This window comes from Ascidiella aspersa, chromosome 9 (genome assembly GCF_963924565.1).
Source record: "Ascidiella aspersa chromosome 9, kaAscAspe10.2, whole genome shotgun sequence".
Classification (NCBI taxonomy): domain Eukaryota; kingdom Metazoa; phylum Chordata; class Ascidiacea; order Phlebobranchia; family Ascidiidae; genus Ascidiella; species Ascidiella aspersa.
The window spans coordinates 1,220,398-1,240,729 of NC_139455.1; the positions used below are offsets into that span (position 1 = coordinate 1,220,398).

At 35.6% G+C, this 20,332-nt stretch overlaps 1 protein-coding gene and 1 non-coding gene across 3 annotated transcripts; both read left to right on the forward strand.

Annotated features, from left to right (window-relative positions):
- Positions 1-4: 4 nt before the first annotated feature.
- Positions 5-11,885, forward strand: LOC146131799 (2',5'-phosphodiesterase 12-like). Of its 2 annotated transcripts, none has more exons than XM_083396601.1 (13): positions 5-185; positions 498-654; positions 1,191-1,358; positions 2,381-2,568; positions 3,169-3,289; positions 4,107-4,297; positions 4,916-5,055; positions 6,137-6,296; positions 6,711-6,840; positions 8,572-8,700; positions 9,076-9,250; positions 10,114-10,274; positions 10,928-11,885. In XM_083396601.1, the coding sequence occupies exons 1-13, from the start codon at positions 22-24 to the stop codon at positions 11,045-11,047; spliced, it is 2,004 nt and encodes a 667-aa protein (XP_083252727.1). In that variant the 5' UTR covers positions 5-21; the 3' UTR covers positions 11,048-11,885. The 2 variants fall into 2 exon arrangements, with proteins under 2 accessions (XP_083252727.1, XP_083252728.1); XM_083396602.1 differs by having other exon boundaries at positions 8,599-8,700.
- A 756-nt stretch (positions 11,886-12,641) lies between these two features.
- Positions 12,642-12,716, forward strand: Trnaa-ggc (transfer RNA alanine (anticodon GGC)). Its single transcript has one exon. It is a non-coding gene; the product is annotated as a tRNA-Ala (tRNA).
- Positions 12,717-20,332: the final 7,616 nt, after the last annotated feature.

The following is a 20,332-nucleotide window of genomic DNA, read 5'->3' on the forward strand; positions in this document are numbered from 1 at the left end:
TAGGCAGTCCAATGACCCCAGATGAAAGTTGCACTGCTAACTGTTTGTAACATTAGGCGCAACCTATGCAACAAAAATCTCAAACAGGTTGGCCTGCTTCACCATTTTCTGGTTTTTCAACCAAAAGTTAAGTTTCCAGTCCAGCCTGTCAGGACCTACACTCCCATTAAAGAATACATTTACCGGTAAGGTGCAAGGTGTTTCAATATTTAGATAAATGATAAAAATATGTATGTTGTTTAGTACCATTTTAAACATTTGGCATTTTTATCTTTGGAACATACTGGCTGGATATTGTTTTTAGATATAAAATGATTATTATTAAGAATATTTTATGTACTCAAAACATTCAAAATATGCTACTTATTCTGTATTGGCTTTAATATTCATTTTTGAAAAAAGATTTTGTTTTTGTTACATAATATGTATAATAGACATAATACTTACTTTTTTTTCTATGTATGTGTATTAAAAGTATGTTTTGATAATATATATAGGAAATTTGTCCGGTTGTTATTCCCATCGGACCAACAAGATTTAATTGAAAAGATGCCACAGTTGTCGCCAAAACCCCCCAAAAAAGTTTTGGTCTCCCAAAAACCGGGCGATTCAAATTTGTGCATAACTTTAGAGCTGTGTGGCAAAATGAGACAGGTATGTTTTTTGCTTACTAAATGTTTATAAAATATATTGCCTTGCTTTTTTAAGTTAATGACGACATTGACTTCAAATAAATTGAAATATTCTTAAGAATTTTCTGGCATTATCAAAGTCAGTCATTTTATAAGATGTACAAAGAATCATTTGAATTAACAGACTAGCGATACAGTTAATAGTGATATATATTCCTCCCTAGTTCGTATTTTATGTATTCCTCTCTAGTTTCGTAGTTTTTTTTCCCTATGTTTTTCAAAAAGTCCATGGAATTATTTTGTCTGAAGATTAAGTTATGTGTTTAGAAAAGTCATGACACTTACCCACCTAGCGAACTCAAATTTTAATTCTATAATAAATCTGACAAGATAACCATTAACAATAAAAGTTTTTCCTAATAGCTTTTAATATTTTTTACTAGATGGCATTCATTTATATGGCAAAATGCATATTACAAGTTTTAGACTTTGCTGACTGATGTGGTTCAAAGCAGTACGCTTGTCAAGCTAAGATGACTAATATTTTTTTTATTTCAGCTTAATCGTCCTTGTGACGAAACTGTGGAAAGCTCGTTCAAGCGAATCCGCGCCAACATCGCAAAGTACTCAGCCAATAGGAAACGAAAGCGTCCAAAAGTCGAAAATGAAGAATTTGTCGATGATTCTGACGTTAAAATCACACTATTTAGTGCAGACGATGTTCAGGTGGATATGAATGAAATATAAGTAACATAATGGGAGAAATAATCGTCACTTGATATTTTTCTATAATCTCAATTATTTTATGTGAAACGTGCGTCCAATCTGTCCGCTGTTTGGTCAAATGAACTAAATTGATAAAATAGATTTTTTAAGCATAATGGTTGGAGGTTCAACATCATTGTTTAAAAATGGATCAAGAGTTATTTAAAACCAGGGGCGGGCAACATACGGCCCGCGGGCCGGTTTCGGTCCGCAGACAGTTTCTGGCCTTAAATGATAATGTGACCTACAGCCACATTTCGCTACTAAAATCATTATACTTATGATGCTTTTAATAGCGAAATATTGTTATCTTATAACTTTAAATTCCAAACAAACCGATTTTCGGTTTACAAAGTTCTGCACTTAGTTTATTCTTCAAGTCGGGAAGTAATCAGTATGTTTAATGTGCAATGAAAGTGTGGCCGTGTTTAAAGAGTACAACATTCGCCACCATTATGCGACAAAACATGCAAGATTTGACAGTACTTAATCCTGCTTACCAAGTACTTTTCCCACATCTGGCCCGCCAACGGAGAAGTTGCCTGCCCCTGTTCAAAACGTTCAAAACGCAACTTACCTCTGTATGGGCATTAAAATAGACCTTTTAAAATTTTATTTAGCGACCAAAATTTTTTGAAAAGAAATTCAACTTATAGTTGTGTGAAGAGTTTGCCTTTTAAGTTAGAATTTGCTGTGATAGATTGCAAACCATGACTGATTTATGCCTAAATAAATTTCGGTATCGGCAGCGATACTACTCTGAACGAATATTTTGCGCATCTTTAACTAAATCGTTAAAAGTGGGAACCAAGCACAAGTTTTTAAACCTTTGGTCCATAGAATACAAATTTTACCCAGTCATAGAACACTTACACTGAAATGCGAAAAAAGTTTTGTTCAAACTTAGTTTATCTTATAGCATTTGCAAAAAAGGTATTCAATTTGCAAAATAACCCTTTCTAAATGTGTTTTCTCTTTTAAAGTTTGAACTGGAAGCTAAGAACGGCGATGCTTGGCCGGAAGCTAAAATTCTCCGACTCAACGATCAGGATTATTCCATCTACTTTAACACTCCAAGCATAAGTAGTCTATGTTTGACCACAAATCCTGTGGCTGGAACACTTTTATATCCGAGGATCTTGTTTGAAAATGCTCAGCATGCATATTCCAGGTATATTTACTACAGCAATACAAAATGATGTATAATTAAACTAAAATTTCTAAATCATATATACACAAAAGTTTATGTCTTACTTCACTATTTTGAATTATAAATGTTATAAATCTAGCAAGGGTACTCTCTTTGCCTTAAAAAACAAGCCTAAGAGTTTTTTTACTTTGTTATTAATCTCATCTGTATCAAGCCCTTGTGTTAAAAACAAGTAACTTTGATTGGTATAATGAAGCTGTGCTTTGTTGTCAAATATTAATTGTGTTACTAAAATCTAAAAAAGTTTTTTTAGTTTTAGGGAACACAATTAAGTAAAAGAACATTTTTGTGTTTTCTTTAAGAATTCTGCTCTTTACTAAAAATGCAACAATTTTTGCCTAAAAGAGTTTATAATTTTGGAGCATAATGGTTGGAGGTTGTAGTAAGACGTAGTAAGAATATCAAAGTCCATTCTAAAATAGTTAACATTTTGTGAACGTTTCGAATAACTCTTGAAAATAAATAAAGAGTTATTTGAAACGTTCAAAATGATACCTACTTCTGTATGCGCTTTGAGTTTATAATCTAATTTTTTATCTTTATAATTTTTTTCACTTTTAGGTTTTCTTGGTACCGATCAACTACTGAAGTGCCAACAACAGAAACAATGGAAACAGATATTTCTGCTGCAAATTCCAACAACAAATCTGAAGTTGAGTGGGAATTTCTACATAATGACAAGGTTTGTAATTAACTTACTTTAAGGTAACTTTGAGGAATATGTTACTTTTTATGTGGCAAACATTCAACAAAAAAATTTTTTTATCAGTGTGAAAAAAATGTAATTAGTGTTTTCAAAATGTTTTATATTTCCCATAAAGTAGTTTAAACAATATAATATAATTAAAACACAACATCTTTATGGAATCCAAAACCAGTGGCAGTAGATTTTTTTTTTAAATAAATCTGATCTTGGTTTTACTCGCGTTTTTAAACTTTATTGTTAGTTTAAATTAGATTTTTTAGACTTTTAAAAAGTTGTTTAATATGAAACCGTCGATACTTACACTGTGTGTATACTGCCACCAAACAATGGATTTTAATTACATTTGCTGATCAGTATGTAAATGCTGTGTTGCTATAAATAGGGTTTAATTTAAACTATTTTGCTTGATTATGCTCAGAAAAAACGTCATTTTTGTTATCTGATATGATATTTTTCGTTTAAAATATTGGGTATTGGAATAAAAAGTTACCAGACATCCCTAGTTAGCATATTACTTTTTGCAAAACGGAGAGCCCTGCAATTAAACCTATTAATACCGATTGTATTTGTTAAAAATAGTCCATATTTAACAAACCTACAAGAATTAAATCATTACCATTTATTGACCTGTTTAACCTTTTAACAAATAAATTTACCCACTTTAAAGCATTTACCAGTTTAAAAATCATTGTTTATTTAATATTTTTTTTAAACGACAAACCAATGGTCTCAAAATCTTACCTTATTTTGAAAGAATGAAAAAAAAATACTATTTAACTTTTATGATTTGCAGACGCACGACTTGACCTCTAGTGACGTGGGTCACGTGTTCAAGGTCGAAGTTCAGGCGGGAAGCGAGCGCCACCCAGCGACCACCTCAACCGATAATATGTCGGCCACTTGCGGCGCTGTTTTACGTGCCCAAGAAAGCTACATTTTTAGCTCGAGGCATCTGCACACAAAGGAAAGATGCGAGAATGGCAGGTGAGATTGGAAAGTGACTTTTTGAACAACAAATCCTCATTTTTTTGCATCGGAACTAGGAATGTAAAAAATATTTTAATTACTATTTTTTAAGCAGGAGTCCCCAACCTGTGGTACGCTAGTGGTACGCCAAAGTTGTTCAGGTGGTACGCTAGTGGCTCCCGTTATTTATTGATCTGTGTAGCTCCCAAAGTTTTGTTGATCTGTGCAGTTAAAAGCTTTGCTATATGTTGTTTACAAACTTTAACTGGGCAAAAAAAAAATTTTGTTACCTTTTGCTTTAGTATGTGAAGGCCCTTTTTTGGAGGCACTCTTAATTAGTTTAACAATAACTTCACCCAGTTATATCAGTAAAAATCGTGCCTACAAAGTTCTGGTTGCCAGCCTGAAAATATTTTTGTATGTTTACCACCCACAAGCCCAAAAGTTTAAGAACCACTGTTTAACACCACTCAATGTTGCGCAGTTTTCATGATGTGTGCTACAACATCATGTGCCATTCACCTTTACTATAATATATTATACGTGTGTTAATTTATAAACTATCAACCAAGTGTTTCGTTTAAAGTGTTTAATTTGTACTTTTTTACCACTCCACGTTTTTTCCATGTTGTGCAGTTTCCGCGTTGTGTGCTACAACATATTAGCCGACTGTTACGCTTCCACCGAATACGCACAGAGCGAACTGTTCGGTCACTGTCCACCACACGCCATCGACATCAACTACAGGATACAATTACTACTTAAAGAACTTAAAGGTTGGTAATAGGGATGTCCGATAATAACTCATCGAAGCCGATACCCGATACCAAGCAGGAGTATCGGTGCCGATCCGATACTAGTGCCAGATAAACACCACATACAATAACTTATTGGGCAGTCGGGTTTATGCTTTGTTTGTCAACTATGGCAAACATGGGCGCCGAACTTTCAAATTTCCAGGGCGTTTTGACGCTCTACGAGAAATCCAGGGCGTCTAAAAATGCTCTGCACACTAACGTTCGGCGCCTATGATGGCAACCTTAATCAAGCCCTCGGTATATTTTATAGACAAAAAAATTGGGTAATTCGTACTGTGTTGTGTAATTCGTACTTGTGTAAATCTTTAGCAAACGTTTGTAGCTGTTGTAGCTTGTTCTAAAAGCAAATGGTTAGTAAATATTAACTTTTATCACTGTATGACTTTTTTCTATATTTAAGACAGTAACTTTTTATGACACTTTCTGCATGTTTGTTTTGCTATTTAACGTGAGTTTTTTACTTATATATTTCTGACAAAATATTGCATAGCATCTAGTCCAGGGGTGGGCAATTATTTTTATCCACGGGCCGCATGAGAAACCTAAAATATTGTGGCGGGCCGGGTCAAATATAGGATCTAAAATACATACAATATGACGTCATACTCTGACGGTCTAAAACAAATAATCAACCAATGTGTTATTACGTTTGGAGTTGTGCGAAAATGTGCAATTTAAGTCGGATTTAAAGCAGGTCGCGAAACGTCGCGCGAAGCGCGAAAAATTTGCGACTATGTTTGTTTGAAAATGCAAACTTTAATTTAGATTTAGATGGTACGCGAAGCATTGAGCACCGACTAAAAATGTATATTGCTTGATATAATAGCGTTTATTAAGTTGTTGGAAGCGTTGACCCAAAACTTAAGATTAAAATACGTGAAAATTTCGTACGAAAAACTTACCTATATGTTCTTTCTTCCTTTTCAAAACTTTAAGTTACCGATGTGTTACAAAGTTTAACAAACTTAGCCTAATATTTATATATATTTTAAATATCAGGCTAAGTTTGTTAAATATACGAATAAAAATATTTTTCCAGGTTACAATGGCGACATAATCTGCCTCCAGGAAGTTGATCGTTTTGTGTTCGAGGATCACTTAGTTCCAGCCCTCTCCTTACAAAACTTTGGGGGTGCATTCGCCCCTAAAAAGCAGGTTAAGGAGGGGGTTGCTCTCTTCTACAACCGCAGCAAGTTCAAGTGAGAACCTGCTTTTGTTTGGGTTTAAACATCAGACAAAGACCAGTGTGACGTCGTAAATACAAATTCTATTATTGGAACACAATGCCAGTTTTTGGTCTGCCAAAAAGTAGTAGATTCAAATTTAAAGCGAAATGCCAAATTTTTGCAATGACTGCGCGAATAACAACATCATCATTCCTTTAAAACTAAGTAAAAATTTATGAGCTTTTCCGTTTTTCAAACTTTGTATTACAATTTCTAAACAGGCGAAAATTAAAAAGTTAATTAAAATACTAAAGAAGTTTTTTCTTGAAGTTCTAAAATCAATCAACTTTTCATAATAAACAAAGTTTTAAACAAAAATCCCATGGTAAGGAAGAACTGTACTCCAACCCATATTTTTCGCGAATTGTTGTTTTTTCACATTTCCAGGGTCATTTCGATCGAGAACAAAATAATTTTCGAAGCTCTCAACAACGATCCCTGCTGCTCCGGATTGTCGCAACGCTTGAGTAACGATGCCCTTCGCAACCGCGTCACGCAACGAGCAAGCTGCGTGCTGGTGCGTGCTAAATCAAGCTGTTGTCAATAGGAAGCTCCGATAATATCGGATCGGAGTCGATACTCGATGCCAATTGCTGGTATTGGCGCCGATTCGATACTAGGGTGGTATCGGTACTCGTCCGATACTAGGGTGGTATCGGTACTCGTCCGATACTAGGTTGGTATCGGTACTCGTCCGATACTAGGGTGGTATCGGTACTCGTCCGATACTAGGGTGGTATCGGTACTCGTCTGATACTAGGGTGGTGTCGGTACTCGTCCGATACTAGGGTGGTATAGGTACTCGTCCGATACTAGGGTGGTATCGGTACTCGTCCGATACTAGGGTGGTATCGGTACTCGTCCGATACTAGGGTGGTATCGGTACTCGTCCGATACTAGGGTGGTATCGGTACTCGTCCGATACTAGGGTGGTATCGGTACTCGTCCGATGCTAGGGTGGTATCGGTACTCGTCCGATACTAGGGTGGTATCGGTACTCGTCCGATGCTAGGGTGGTATCGGTACTCGTCCGATACTAGGGTGGTATCGGTACTCGTCCGATGCTAGGGTGGTATCGGTACTCGTCCGATACTAGGGTGGTATCGGTACTCGTCCGATACTAGGGTGGTATCGGTACTCGTCCGATACTAGGGTGGTATCGGTACTCGTCCGATACTAGGGTGGTATCGGTACTCGTCCGATACTATGGTGGTATCGGTACTCGTCCGATACTATGGTGGTATCGGTACTCGTCCGATGCTAGGGTGGTATCGGTACTCGTCCGATACTAGGGTGGTATCGGTACTCGTCCGATGCTAGGGTGGTATCGGTACTCGTCCGATGCTAGGGTGGTATCGGTACTCGTCCGATACTAGGGTGGTATCGGTACTCGTCCGATGCTAGGGTGGTATCGGTACTCGTCCGATACTAGGGTGGTATCGGTGGCAATCCTATACCAAAATAAATATAAATTTATCAACAACTATAGTAGGTTAACAATTGGAGGTAACTAAATTTTTAATTCTAAAGAAAATTTTGCTGTAGTTACCAATTAAAATTTACTTTTGAACGTTTTAATTTATTCTATTTTTCTTGTTTGAGCATAATTATGATGTCATTTGGTATCGATATCGGAAGTATCGGAAATCCCTATAGTTATAACCAGGGCTGGGGAGCCACCGTAAAATAGCATTAGCTCCGGCTCCAGCTCCGGAGCCATCAGGCAATTATTAAATGGCAAGTTTTAAAAATTGCTTTTGGCTAACTAACGTTGGAGATGGAACAAAATATAATTTCTTAGCTTTAGCACCACAAATTGAAAAATGGCTCCAGCTCCACAAAAATAATAAAAAGGGCTCCGGCTCCAGCTCCACAAAAACAATATAAATGGCTCCGGCTCCGGCTCCAGCTCCACAAAAATAATAAAAATGGCTCCGGCTCCGGCTCCAGCTCCACAAAAATAATAACAATGGCTCCGGCTCTGGCTCCAGAGAAAATGCTTAGCTCCGGGCTCCAGCTCCGGCTCCCCAGCCCTGGTTATAACAAACTTGTTTAAATCCCGAATAGTAATGATTTTGTTGCAAATTACTGACAGACAAAATCATATGAAATAAAATTCTATTGAAACTAATTAAAAGCTGCACCTTTAAACTCCAATAAATTTCTAATAATAAATCCTTTAGTTAAAAGCAAACCTTGGATTTAGGCTCTTTTGTTTGCAAGTTTTCACATCTTTATTACGTCACAGATTTTTCTATTCTTTATTACGTCACAGATGTCGGTTCTCCAGTCGTTAGAGGATCCACAGCGACTCCTAGTGGTAGCCAACACGCATCTTTACTGGCATCCGAAAGCATCACATGTTCGCCTTATTCAGGTTGGTGAGATAAACTACATGAAGGCGTTGTTTCGTTAACAGGTAAATAAATGGTTCTTTGTTAATCTTAAGAAGAAGAAATTGGCTTATTAGTGAAATAGTGTGTGATTGGATTACACCAGGGTTTCCCAAACTTTTTTGGACCACGCACCACTATTTGTAAATCTGTTTTTTTCGCCGACCGCAATACAATTAAAGTTGAGTTACTGAACTTAACAATTAATTCAATGCCAGTATAATTACACAATTAAATTATCCATCAATTTGGTTACGAAAAAAAAAAAAAAAAAAGATTTGATTCTACTTTATTTCTTCAGTTAGGAAAAAAATTTTTTTTGCTGTCATTGATTCTACTTTATTTCTTGATTTTTTTAGACTGCCGTCATCGTAAACCTTTTGGAGGACACGTTGCGCCAACTAGCGGAAGACCGTCCCGACGCGAAGTTGAGTTACTTGGTTTGTGGTGATTTCAACAGCTCGGCTGACACCGCTGCACTTCAGTTGTGGCTCACCGGGAAAGTACCGGCCAACCATGCAGACTGGTATTCCGGTGAGTTTGTTTAAACAGGGCGAATCAAGAATAAAACAAAACGAACCAATTTTAATGGTTGGTAAATTTTTTTTTGCTATTCCGACTGAGAATTGGGGTAAATCAATTTTTTATCGTTTTATTTTTACATTTTTTGTTTTACCAATGATTTTAAGTTAATTTTTGTTTTAATAGTTAGTAATATGTTTTTTAACTTTTTTGGTCGTATGCTGGGTATTTTTTACGAATATTAAAAATTTCCTAATTTTCACGCATCTTTTTAGGTTTGTTTTACTTTTTTTGATGTCCTTTTCAAGTTGTTGTGGTTCTTCTTTATTGACATTTATATTTACTGTGCCACTTATCGTTAATTTAAAAAGATCGATATATGGAGCATTAAAAATGAAGATGTATACTATTTAATACGTTACTCAGTATCAAATAGTATCAAGTAAAACTCATTAAAAAAACATGAGTAAAAACAGGATCAGACGTTTTGTTTAAAAAGAAAATATATTTCGCCAAGTGGCATCGTCAGCTCATGTAAGAGTACAAATAAATAAATAAATAAAATCATCAACAAACCAATAAAAGTAAACAATGAAATATTAAAACATGATAATAGACTAAAAAACGTAATGAAAAGCACTACAGCCTCGCAGGCAACACGACTGGGATAAACGAGTAGGCGACGCAAATAAGTGGAGGAAGGGGAAAAAATACATATGAGCAGTGCGAGATGCTAGACGGTAAAATGCGGCTTTGGATTCTATAAAGATACACCCTATTGTTGTCAATACCAAATACGTCCATTGTTCAAACAGTCTCACCCTCCTTTATTTCGTTTAAATTGTAAACATTTTTTCATTTCGCTTTACCACAAGGCGGCAAGACCGAATACCACAACAACGAGTACATGGGTTTGTCTCATGAACTCAGTCTCACTAACGCGGGCGGCAACCCGGCTTACACCAATTATGTTCCTGGATTCTTCGAACAACTTGACTACATTCTCGTCCACAAGAATTCACTAGAAGCAACCAGGGTGAGGTTTGCAATTTCCTGGTAGATACGATTCATTTTTTCTAAAACTCATAAAAATTAACGAATGACTAATTTTCGATTTTAAATTGTTTAAGTTAAAACAACTCATTTTAAAGTGAGACAAAAATGAAAAAAACATTAGAATTGTGTCACTTGATTTTTCCTATTTTTTTCATATGAAGATAAAAATATTGTTATGTGGGCCCAAAATTTATTTTAGGACACATCTCCTTATTTGTTATAAAACTAAAACAAATCAGAGATAACTTAGAAGAAACTATATTTACTTAAACCTGAAAGACCACGAACGTTTAAAGTTAGGTTTTCATTTCATTAAATTGAACCAACCTAAAATCCCCTAAACCCCTAAAGTTTAGTTATTCATTTCAGGCTTTTTACAAAATTTTACCAAATATTTAAATCATTTTACTCTGGAAAACTATTAAAACTGGAATATTTAAGCAAGCTTCCACCCCTTTATATTTATTTATTCGTTTTATCGCGACGCAACCTTTCCGCCTTTCTGAATGAAATACCGGCATCCCAGTTTGTAAAGCAATAAAACCACACCAGGTATTTAAAAATGTGATTTTCGAAGCCCCAAACTTTAACTTCATCAGAAGTAAAAAAATAAATAAAACCTTCTCCCATCAGGTGATTCCCCCTCCCCATCACGATGACGTCATACGTTACTCTTGCCTGCCGAGTGTGGCCGGACCATCGGACCACATCGCCCAGGTGGTCGACCTGGCCTGGATAGACGGCACCGAATGACGTCATCATCATTGCCAAACGCGATGACGTCATAACTCCGACGAGGCTTCGAGAGTAGAAGATAGGGGCGTCCCCTTGTGTGAAACTTTCGATGGACCGAAATGAAAGTTTGGAATTTAACGAAGCTGAAGTAAAATATTCAGTTTTTTAAGGTAATTTAGCGAGAAATCTCTCGCAAATAAATTGTCCTTTGCGCGAACGCCACAGGAATTTACCCTGGGCAAACGAAAAACAGTGTTTTTATTTTTTTTGGTAGGCTTTTATGGACAGGACAAATATTTTGCGAAGAATATTTAATTACTTTATTTTGAGTTTATTCTGTGCGACAAAGTAACAAGAATTAATCCTGAGCATTAGTATAAATAGAATTATACAGCAGCTTCAGATCTTGTAGTAGTTTTGTTTACGGACAAAAAACAGTCGACGAAGCACATCTTAAGCTGTTTTTTTGTTGAATAATAATAATACACTCTGTATATTAATTGTAGTAATATTGTCCAACGTTCATGTTCTGTAAATTGTATTTATTTCCACGTTGGTCCATATGTGCATTGTGCGTACAAGACAGTCCAAAGCAAATGTCCATGCAAATGTCATCAAAATATTTGTAAGTTGTTGCACAAAAAATACGGTGTTGACACCCTGGGTTAGAACCTCCTATTAATTAAAGAATATAAATAAATCCGTGATTAATGTTTTACAACTTGTTTCGTTTTCAAACTTTTTGTGTTGGTGGTTTGCTTTCTTCTGTATTCTTCATTAGAACAATTTCACAAATTTTCGTTTTGACTTTTTCCAGTATAGGTAATTTAGTTCCAAAATAAATTAATAAATTACATTCTCGAGTTCAGCGTTTTCGCTGATTGGATATCACTTAATCTGTCGTATTTCTAAATTTAAATGTTATTTGTTTTATGTATGAATTCCCGATAATATCAGACTGTAGCCGACACCCGATCTCAAGTGATAACTTGTTTTTTGTCGTAACCAAATTGATAACAAAAAAATCCAAAAACTTTTGAGATAGAAGTACAGATAGAAGAAATTGAGATAGAAGTACATACCTAGGTAATCAACAACTGATTTAAAGTCAGTTTTTTTGTCCGATATCACCCGTACCATCATTTGCAGCAAGAACAGCAGCATATTAACTACGTGGATACTCTCAAGTTAATTACACCTAGCATCAAGCTTCAATCCCTTTATATTTATTTCAATGCCTCAAACTTTAACTTCATCAGAAGTAAAAAAACAAAATAACCTTCTCGCATCAGGTGATTCCCCTCCCCATTACGATGACGTCATACGTTACTAGTACAATAACTAGGTGGCATCGGGGTCTATCCGATTCCAAATTAATATAGAAATTTTGATCTTGCACAATTATTTCTACATTAAAATGTAATAGTCAAATCGTTGGTCAAAAAGCAGCTTCAGAAGGGCTAGATTTCAGTTGTTAACACACATATATGTGCACATATGTTTCATTGGATAATGATATGGTACTGTGGATCCCCTTCAATATGAAGTTGCTTGTACTAACAGATTGAGCAAGCATTGGCGTATGGTTGTTTCTCGACTCGTTCCCTTCTGAGCCTGCATAGCTCAGTTGGTAGAGCGACGGTCCCGGCTTGACCGGAGGTCGTGAGTTCGAACCTCACTGCAGGCTAGTTGTGTTTCTAGTCTGCCCTGCTTGCATCATTGATCGACAGATTCGGTGAGTCTGCAATGGCTTTCAGTGTATTAAAATGTAATATTATCAAACGATAGTAGGTCAACATCTGGAGGTAACTAAACTTCGTAACGCGGAAGCAAATTTTGGCAGTCCTGAAAGAAGTGCATCTGGACGTTTCAACTTCATCTAGTGTACTTGTTTAAACTTATTAATGACTTCGTTTAATATTGGATCGCGGTAGTTTTTGTCTAAAATATCGTTTATCGGTATCACAATAAATTGAGAAGTATCGCCAATCCCTACAATCTCTAGTTTTAGATCTTCGCCCACCGAAAATGGTTTATAAAATAATGGTGTTGAACATGTGGTATTTTTGTAAGGCAGAATTTATTGGCACATTCAGTAAAATACCATCATATCGGTGCCCATTCGATGGCAAATTAAAATAGAAGTTTCAGCTAGGATTTGTCATCAAGCGCCGCGATTTCAACCTAAAATGCAAATTTAATATAAATATCAACTGGAGGGTAAATTAACGTCTTATTGCCAATGTAATTTGGGCCTAATAACCTTAAGGAAGTACCTTCAAGGCTTTAATGTCACCAATTTTCCTTTTTTGAGCATAAATTGACGTCTTTTTCTATCTGATGAGATGGCGGTATTTAATACCAAAAATATCGGAAGAAAATGTCAAGTATTACACACCCCTAATCCAGGACCCACACAATCACGTCGTCGTGATAAATTGCGGCCTTGAAAAAGCAACAGAGCGCGAATTTTCACGCACGTCATTGCTACGGCATGAAATTCTGGGTCGATCGAAAAAAATAATCTGGCCTTGGATTAAGTGTTTGGTTCTGGCTCAAAATAACCGGCGTCAGCCGTGTACGTAAGCGCTGGTTACGCTTATTTACACGGCAGCTTGGCAAAGTTAAGCTTGCTTCAGTGGGCTTTTGATTTATCGTTAAAATAACGTTTTTTGTACCAGCTATCGTTCGATTAGTTATGTTTTGGGCCTTTAAACGTATGAAATATCTAAAAGTTACCGTTTTTACTTAAATTTTAAAGATTTTAAAATAGGTGTAATTTAAAACTTTTTAAACTATCTAAACGACATTAAATTTCACACCTTTGGAAAAAATATTTTAAGTTATTCAATTTAAAACTATCTAAAATACATCCGATTCGACTTTACCGACTCTAAAAATATCTTAAAACTTTTATTGCCACCTTTTTCGACTATAAATATATAAAACATTAACATTTTGGTGCCAGTAAAGTTAAGCAAACTTAATAAATCGTGAAGATTAGGTAAATGTAAAACTTCCAAAAAGTGTTTGCAATTCTCCGTACTAAAATTACCAATAATAGTGTTTATTTGTAATTGGACATTTCCATAATTTAACTTACAATTTCCTAAAGTGCCGCCGAATTTTGTTACTATCGAAAGTGTGACTATTGCGACAAGCGGTCACGTATAGCTTTATAAATTCCCAGCCGAAAAAATAAACGTTCAAAATTTAATCGATAAAAACGTGGGTGTGTCGTTAATTCAATATCGTCAGTAACCTTGAAAACCCATCAAATAATTTGCATTCGGTGATGTTCTACGACGGTTTGACGTCTTTTGATGTAGATTTTGCCAAATCACACAAAGACGTGCTTTATTTCTAGCTGGGGGTAATGGGGGTTTACGTACCATCAATAATATCCCCGTCTGTCGCTTAGTGTGACCTATATTTATGTCCTTGTGTGTGTTTAATCGGATTTACGGTTGTAAATGTCGTCGCTGTATGATTGCACCGATCCACTAACGACAATTTTTAATGGATTTATGGTCGGACACCTTCCGAAAAACATTTCCTTTTATAGCTCTTTGTTTAATATATATTTGATGCAAATTGCGGTGCCCCGAAATGTGAATTTAAATTTATCCGATAAGGATGTTCTGTCGAATAAATTTTCCATTGATGAAGATATTTCTTTCAAGTCTTGACGTAAACAAGGTATTTTCTTTAAAAACAGTCATTTTCTTCAGAAACAAGACATTAAAAAGATCATTTTTCGTAGCAAATTGTGCTGGTTAGCGAAAAAATTCACCTTGTTTTTGCGAGACTCTATACTTTTAAACATTTTATTTAATTTTCTAATTAGAAGATTTTAATTAAGCCTCCATGGACCCTTTTAAATATTCCATAAACCCTCAAAGGGCCAACGGAACATTATACATCTTTAAGCTTCGAAAAACCATGAAAAAATAGTGTTTAAAGGAAAAAAATTGTGTTCTTTGTAAATGAAATAAAAACTTTCCAGAATGTATTGGACTTTTCACCAAAAAAATGTTACATAAAAACAGAGTTGTCCGATCGGAGATATCTGATACCAAGCGCTATTATCGATACTGGTCTGATAATAGGGTAGTACCGGTTCCAAAACTAAATGAATATTGGAATTTTTGTCATGATTTGCAATCAAAATCAGCATTTTTTTCGTTAAAAAGTAAATTTACCAAAAAACAGTAATTTAACAAACGTAGATAAATAAACTTCTTAACGCTCATGTTTGGCCTGAAGAATTGCAACAAATACCGTTAAACAGTTAATTTATAATCATTTGCTTGGTGTTATTTGATCATAATAAAGATGCAATTCGGAGCGGATCGCGATACTTAAAAATATACGCTAAAATATCGGGTTATCGGAATCCAATTTTTTGTTAAAACTTGCTCCTTTTTTTACCGTCTACGTTTTCCAAATACCCCTTAAACAAGTCAGGAAAGAATCCCCACGAACAGGTTGACTTTCTCGGGGGGATTATATGAATTGTCCTGATATGACAAACGATTGCTGGCCGATGGCGCCAATCAACGTTACAAGTGTCATTAAAGTGCGCATACGTCCCAACATAAAAGTATTAGTTTTATTTGCAACATTGCGCTAAGCAGGTGAACCGAATGCTTTTTATTATTGCTGAAACTATCATAGTGACTCCCAAGCCCTACTAAAACAGTACTGACCTACATTCGGCTTATAGCATCTGCAAAAATCCAATGTCTCCCTATCTAAAGCCTGGCTCCACAGGTTGTAGAAGAGCACGTGATGTTTATATTAGTTGTTAGCACACAGCGGCACAATTTCGCGCCAGACTAAATAAACAGTCGGTTGTAAAACACGCTGAGCACCTGATAACGTTTTATGCGGCTCTTACGCCTTTACCGACTTAACGATTTTATGTCAGATACGCTCGCTTGTATAAACGTCCCCAAAATAAACCTGAAGTGATTGATTTTGTTTGTAAACATTGTCGCTCATTTCAGGAAAATCGTAGAAAATTATTGTAATATTTTAAATACCATCGATTTTGTCACCGAGTCCTGTTTTTTTGTTTGCTTCAGCGCTGCGCTTCTGCAAATGAGGGCGTTTTATTGATATTTATGAGTACCCCTGTGCGTCAATGTTAAAGCATTTGGCAAGCAATGCGAACGAATTTTGGTAAATTTAAAAATCCTAAATATATTGAAAGATAAAGCTCATAGGTTAGCAAGATAGTACCACTTGTATTGTCTTTCACTTAATATTTACAATCGATAAAGCAGGGGTTTCTTAATGCTGGTCCTCCCCCTTGGGGACAACAAAGCAGTGTTCGGTGGCCCACGAGCATGCCTTGTTTAAAGGTTAAACATTTAAACACAAATTTGTCGTTTTCCATATGAACCTTATGACTTGATAATAGTTTTTTTTTTGAAACGTGAACAAGGGGGTACAAGTTTTAAAAATGCATGCAGGGGACCACCTTGAGAACAACTGCGGTGTTTTGCTTAAAGAACACACAGTCACAATTTGGTGCGTGAATGATAAAAATAATCGAAAATTCAAGATTGCATACATTTCACAGATTGAACACTTGTAATGTTTCTCAGGTGCTTTAATCAATCTTAAAAGTTTTGATGCAAGCAATTATTCGATGCAGCACATAACCTCGATAACTTGCGCTTGAGTAAGATTCGAACTCACGCCCTTCAGAATTTAAGATCATCGCTATTAACCATACATTATATTTCTTTACAGCGATTTAATTTCTTTTAGAAGTAGTGTGGTCCTTAAACCTATATTATGTTCCGTAAAGGTCAAATATTTAAAATTTTATTTTATTTTATACTGTTATTTTTACCGGATATTTCGGGTAAAACTCCAGTCGCCCGATTCGATACTCAAAGATACCATTCTTGTTACAAAAAAATCCAAAATCCAAACGTGTAACAAAGCCCATACAGAAGTAGTGATATTCTTATTACGTCTCACTACAACCTCCAACCATTATGCTCCAAAACGTGTAGCGCTTTAAGTTTTTATTTGTCTATAAGAACTTTACATTTAATTTTAGAAATCGCTACAAAGTTTGAAATTCCTACATTTGGATCGGTATCGATACCACCCTAGTATCGGACGAATAGCGATACCACCCTAGTATCGGACGAGTATCGATACCACCCTAGTATCGGACGAATAGCGACTACTTAGTATTTCATATCAGCTCCAATAAGACATTTTGGGCCACTTGGTTAATTGTTCGTGTTCTACAACTCAAATACGCATCTTGTCGACAGACATATTTTTACTTATCTGCGCTCTTATTTTAATATATACACATCTGTTTTTATTTTGGACAATTGTCTTAACATACGTCGTTTGCACAAATGTCAAATGGTCTAAAATTGACTTATATATCTTAAGTTTTGCAGAGAAAACAATTTGCGCGCTCTATGTTACGTTTTGTGTGTTTTAGTTGAGTTACTGCTCATAATCGGACGAGTTTACGAATTTTAGTAGTTCATCGTTCAAGTTTTCTGACAAGGACTTGACTTGCTCTAATTATGACTTTTGAATGGGACTTAATTTTTAAAAAATGACTGGACTTGGACTTACAAGTCATTTCAAAATAGTTTGTTTACAAGACCGGTATTGACTGGAGGTCGTGAGTTCGAACCTTTTTGCTGACTAGCCCTAGTTGTTTTTCTAACCTTGATTACTTGCATCTTGATCGACTAATTCGACTAATCTGGTAAAGGCTTTCGGTGTACGTCTGTAGCTTTTCATAAATATATTTTATTGCAGCCGATAGCGAAAACATAGGACGTGAAAAAAAGTAAGCGAAAACATAAAATCGTACATAAATAGGCGACGCTTAAAGTATAAGAGCAATGAAAACGACAAAATGGAAAAACTGTCTAACAACGAGTTGGAACCGGGACACTGAACAGGAACAAGTTGTAGAGATTTAGAAAGTTCTCGAGATACCGGTCGAACTGCATTAGGAAATGGTAGTTTCTGATCACCTCTAGTGAGGGGCTTGGCAGGGATGGTTGGTTGCAAATTTCGCAGGGGGGATAATCACTGAGGGGTCGAACCACTATGGGTCGACAGTAGGTGGTCTCCATCTGTATAAAGAGGGCGGAAATATCGTTTAAAACTGGGGAAACAATAGCACAAAACGACCGTTTTGGTCAATGACTGAATAATATTGATCATTTGGTACACAGCCATTATTATGTAGCCTTGTAGGATCCTCTTAATACTATATATATATATATATATATATTCCTTTAATAAATAAATGTTTGATTCAGTTTGATAGTTTATGTAAATTATTGATTTTACTTAAAGAACGTTTCTTTAAATTAACTAAAATGTCACCTTGTTTTAAACTGAATAGACATTAAACAAAAAAAACTTTGCCCCGTTTTAATGTAATTAGCGCTTGAATAGACATTCCTTAAAGCAGACAAACTTAAATTCTGTTCTATTTGTATTTTAAATTTTATTGCTTTTGCTTATATTTTTAATTTGTTATTGCATGCACTGCAAAGAATTACACGAAAAACAATTTAAATAAAACTAGATTTAGAAAGTTTATCGCTAGGATGAAAAAACTGCTGCATCTGCATTCCATCCTAGTTACTTCGAATTGCAGTTAGTTAGGTGCAAATCATTTGTTCAGCATTGACATTTTTACTATAGTTAAATTCCCCACCTCGTCTTGAAATGTCCCCATGAACTGAAACAGCAAGTTGGCCACTTCAGTAAGCAGAACGTTCACGCTGTAGTAGCCGTCCTGACGCTGGGAATTCCCCGGGGCGCTGACGTCATAACTAGGCGACCCGAAGACGCTCTGCAAGTAATAGTTGAAATCCTGGAGCCCCTTGAGGTTTTTCTCCATCGCGCTGTTCCAGTTGTTGTTTTGCTGCAGGAAAAAAGTGGATTTTTAATTTTGGGATATTAGTTATATACTGCGAACTTAATTTTTGCTGTAGGCTTAAAAAAAAAAATTTTTTTTTCCACGTTGTAACGAGATGCAAAGGACATATTCAATTTCTGTACAGAAGTAGTTTGAACGTTGAACATTTCATTACGTGAAAGTTCTAATCAAACAATACGCATTTCTGGCGTCATAATGATTACAAGTTACAGCAGGCAACAATAGATTTTACCTACTTTTGGGGGGATATTTCATGACTTTAAATATTATTAAGTTTTCAAAAAGTCGTTTTTGGTTTGTTTAATTTTGTTTCCCTGTCACTTTTACTTGGTTACTCTTGTCCAGCTCATAAAAAAACGCTTTTAGTTCTTTAGGTGACTTTTTTACGGTAACGAAACGAGTTGTCAAAATTGAAATTGCAAATATGAGAGAATAAATGAATAATATTATTATTTTACCCAACCAAACGCCAAACCCAAATAATGTTCTTAGCAATAGAAACCCCCGGACGAAAATGTGGTAAGATTTTAGGCCAGAGCCGACTTTTTTTGTACTGCTGAAAAGTACGTACAAACTAATACACAATGTTCACCTGCGGAATATCAACAGACGGCAAATTGGTCAACCTCAAACTGGTGACGTAACTTCGACACGCCTCAATGGTTGTGCAATCCATCTGGTCGCGAATCTGGAAAAAAAATTGAGGGATGATTTTGCTGCTATCGGCCTTGCTTTTTTAACCTGTCGTAACTATTAATGTAACCTAGATATTTATTTGTTTTGAGCTGGCAAAAAAGGGCATTGTAAGAATAATAAATAAGGGCCAATTTTTTTTTATGTGTGATCATCTTATGGTGAAGTAGGCTCATGGTAACTCATACAGCTTAAACCAGTTTTTAACTTGCAATTATTCAAAGCTCTGTGGCAACCCCAAACCATTACAAAGCCATAAATTCCGATTTATTTAAAACAATGTTAAACATTAACACTTTTGGAAATTTTCCACATAATTTCATGCGCATTTAGACAGAGCTAATGGTTGTTAAACGGCAATTTTGGTTGTAATATAACATTACTGTACCCTCTCAAAACCAAATAAACCGACTGTCCCAATTTACGAAAGATGTTATTGCTCTTGTTAAAAACCTAAAATACAAACGATTGGAAATACTGGTCAGGCTCAAGTTTAACTAAGAAAGTGCATCTTTACTTAAAATTAACTCCGTTTTTGAAAGCAATGATGCCAATCGCTGAGTTAAACAATAAATGTTGGACAACAAAGTTTCCGAGATTTGACTATTCCCATAAACTTACAAACTTGGTGAGAGCTTGATCCGTGAGCCTTCTCATATCTG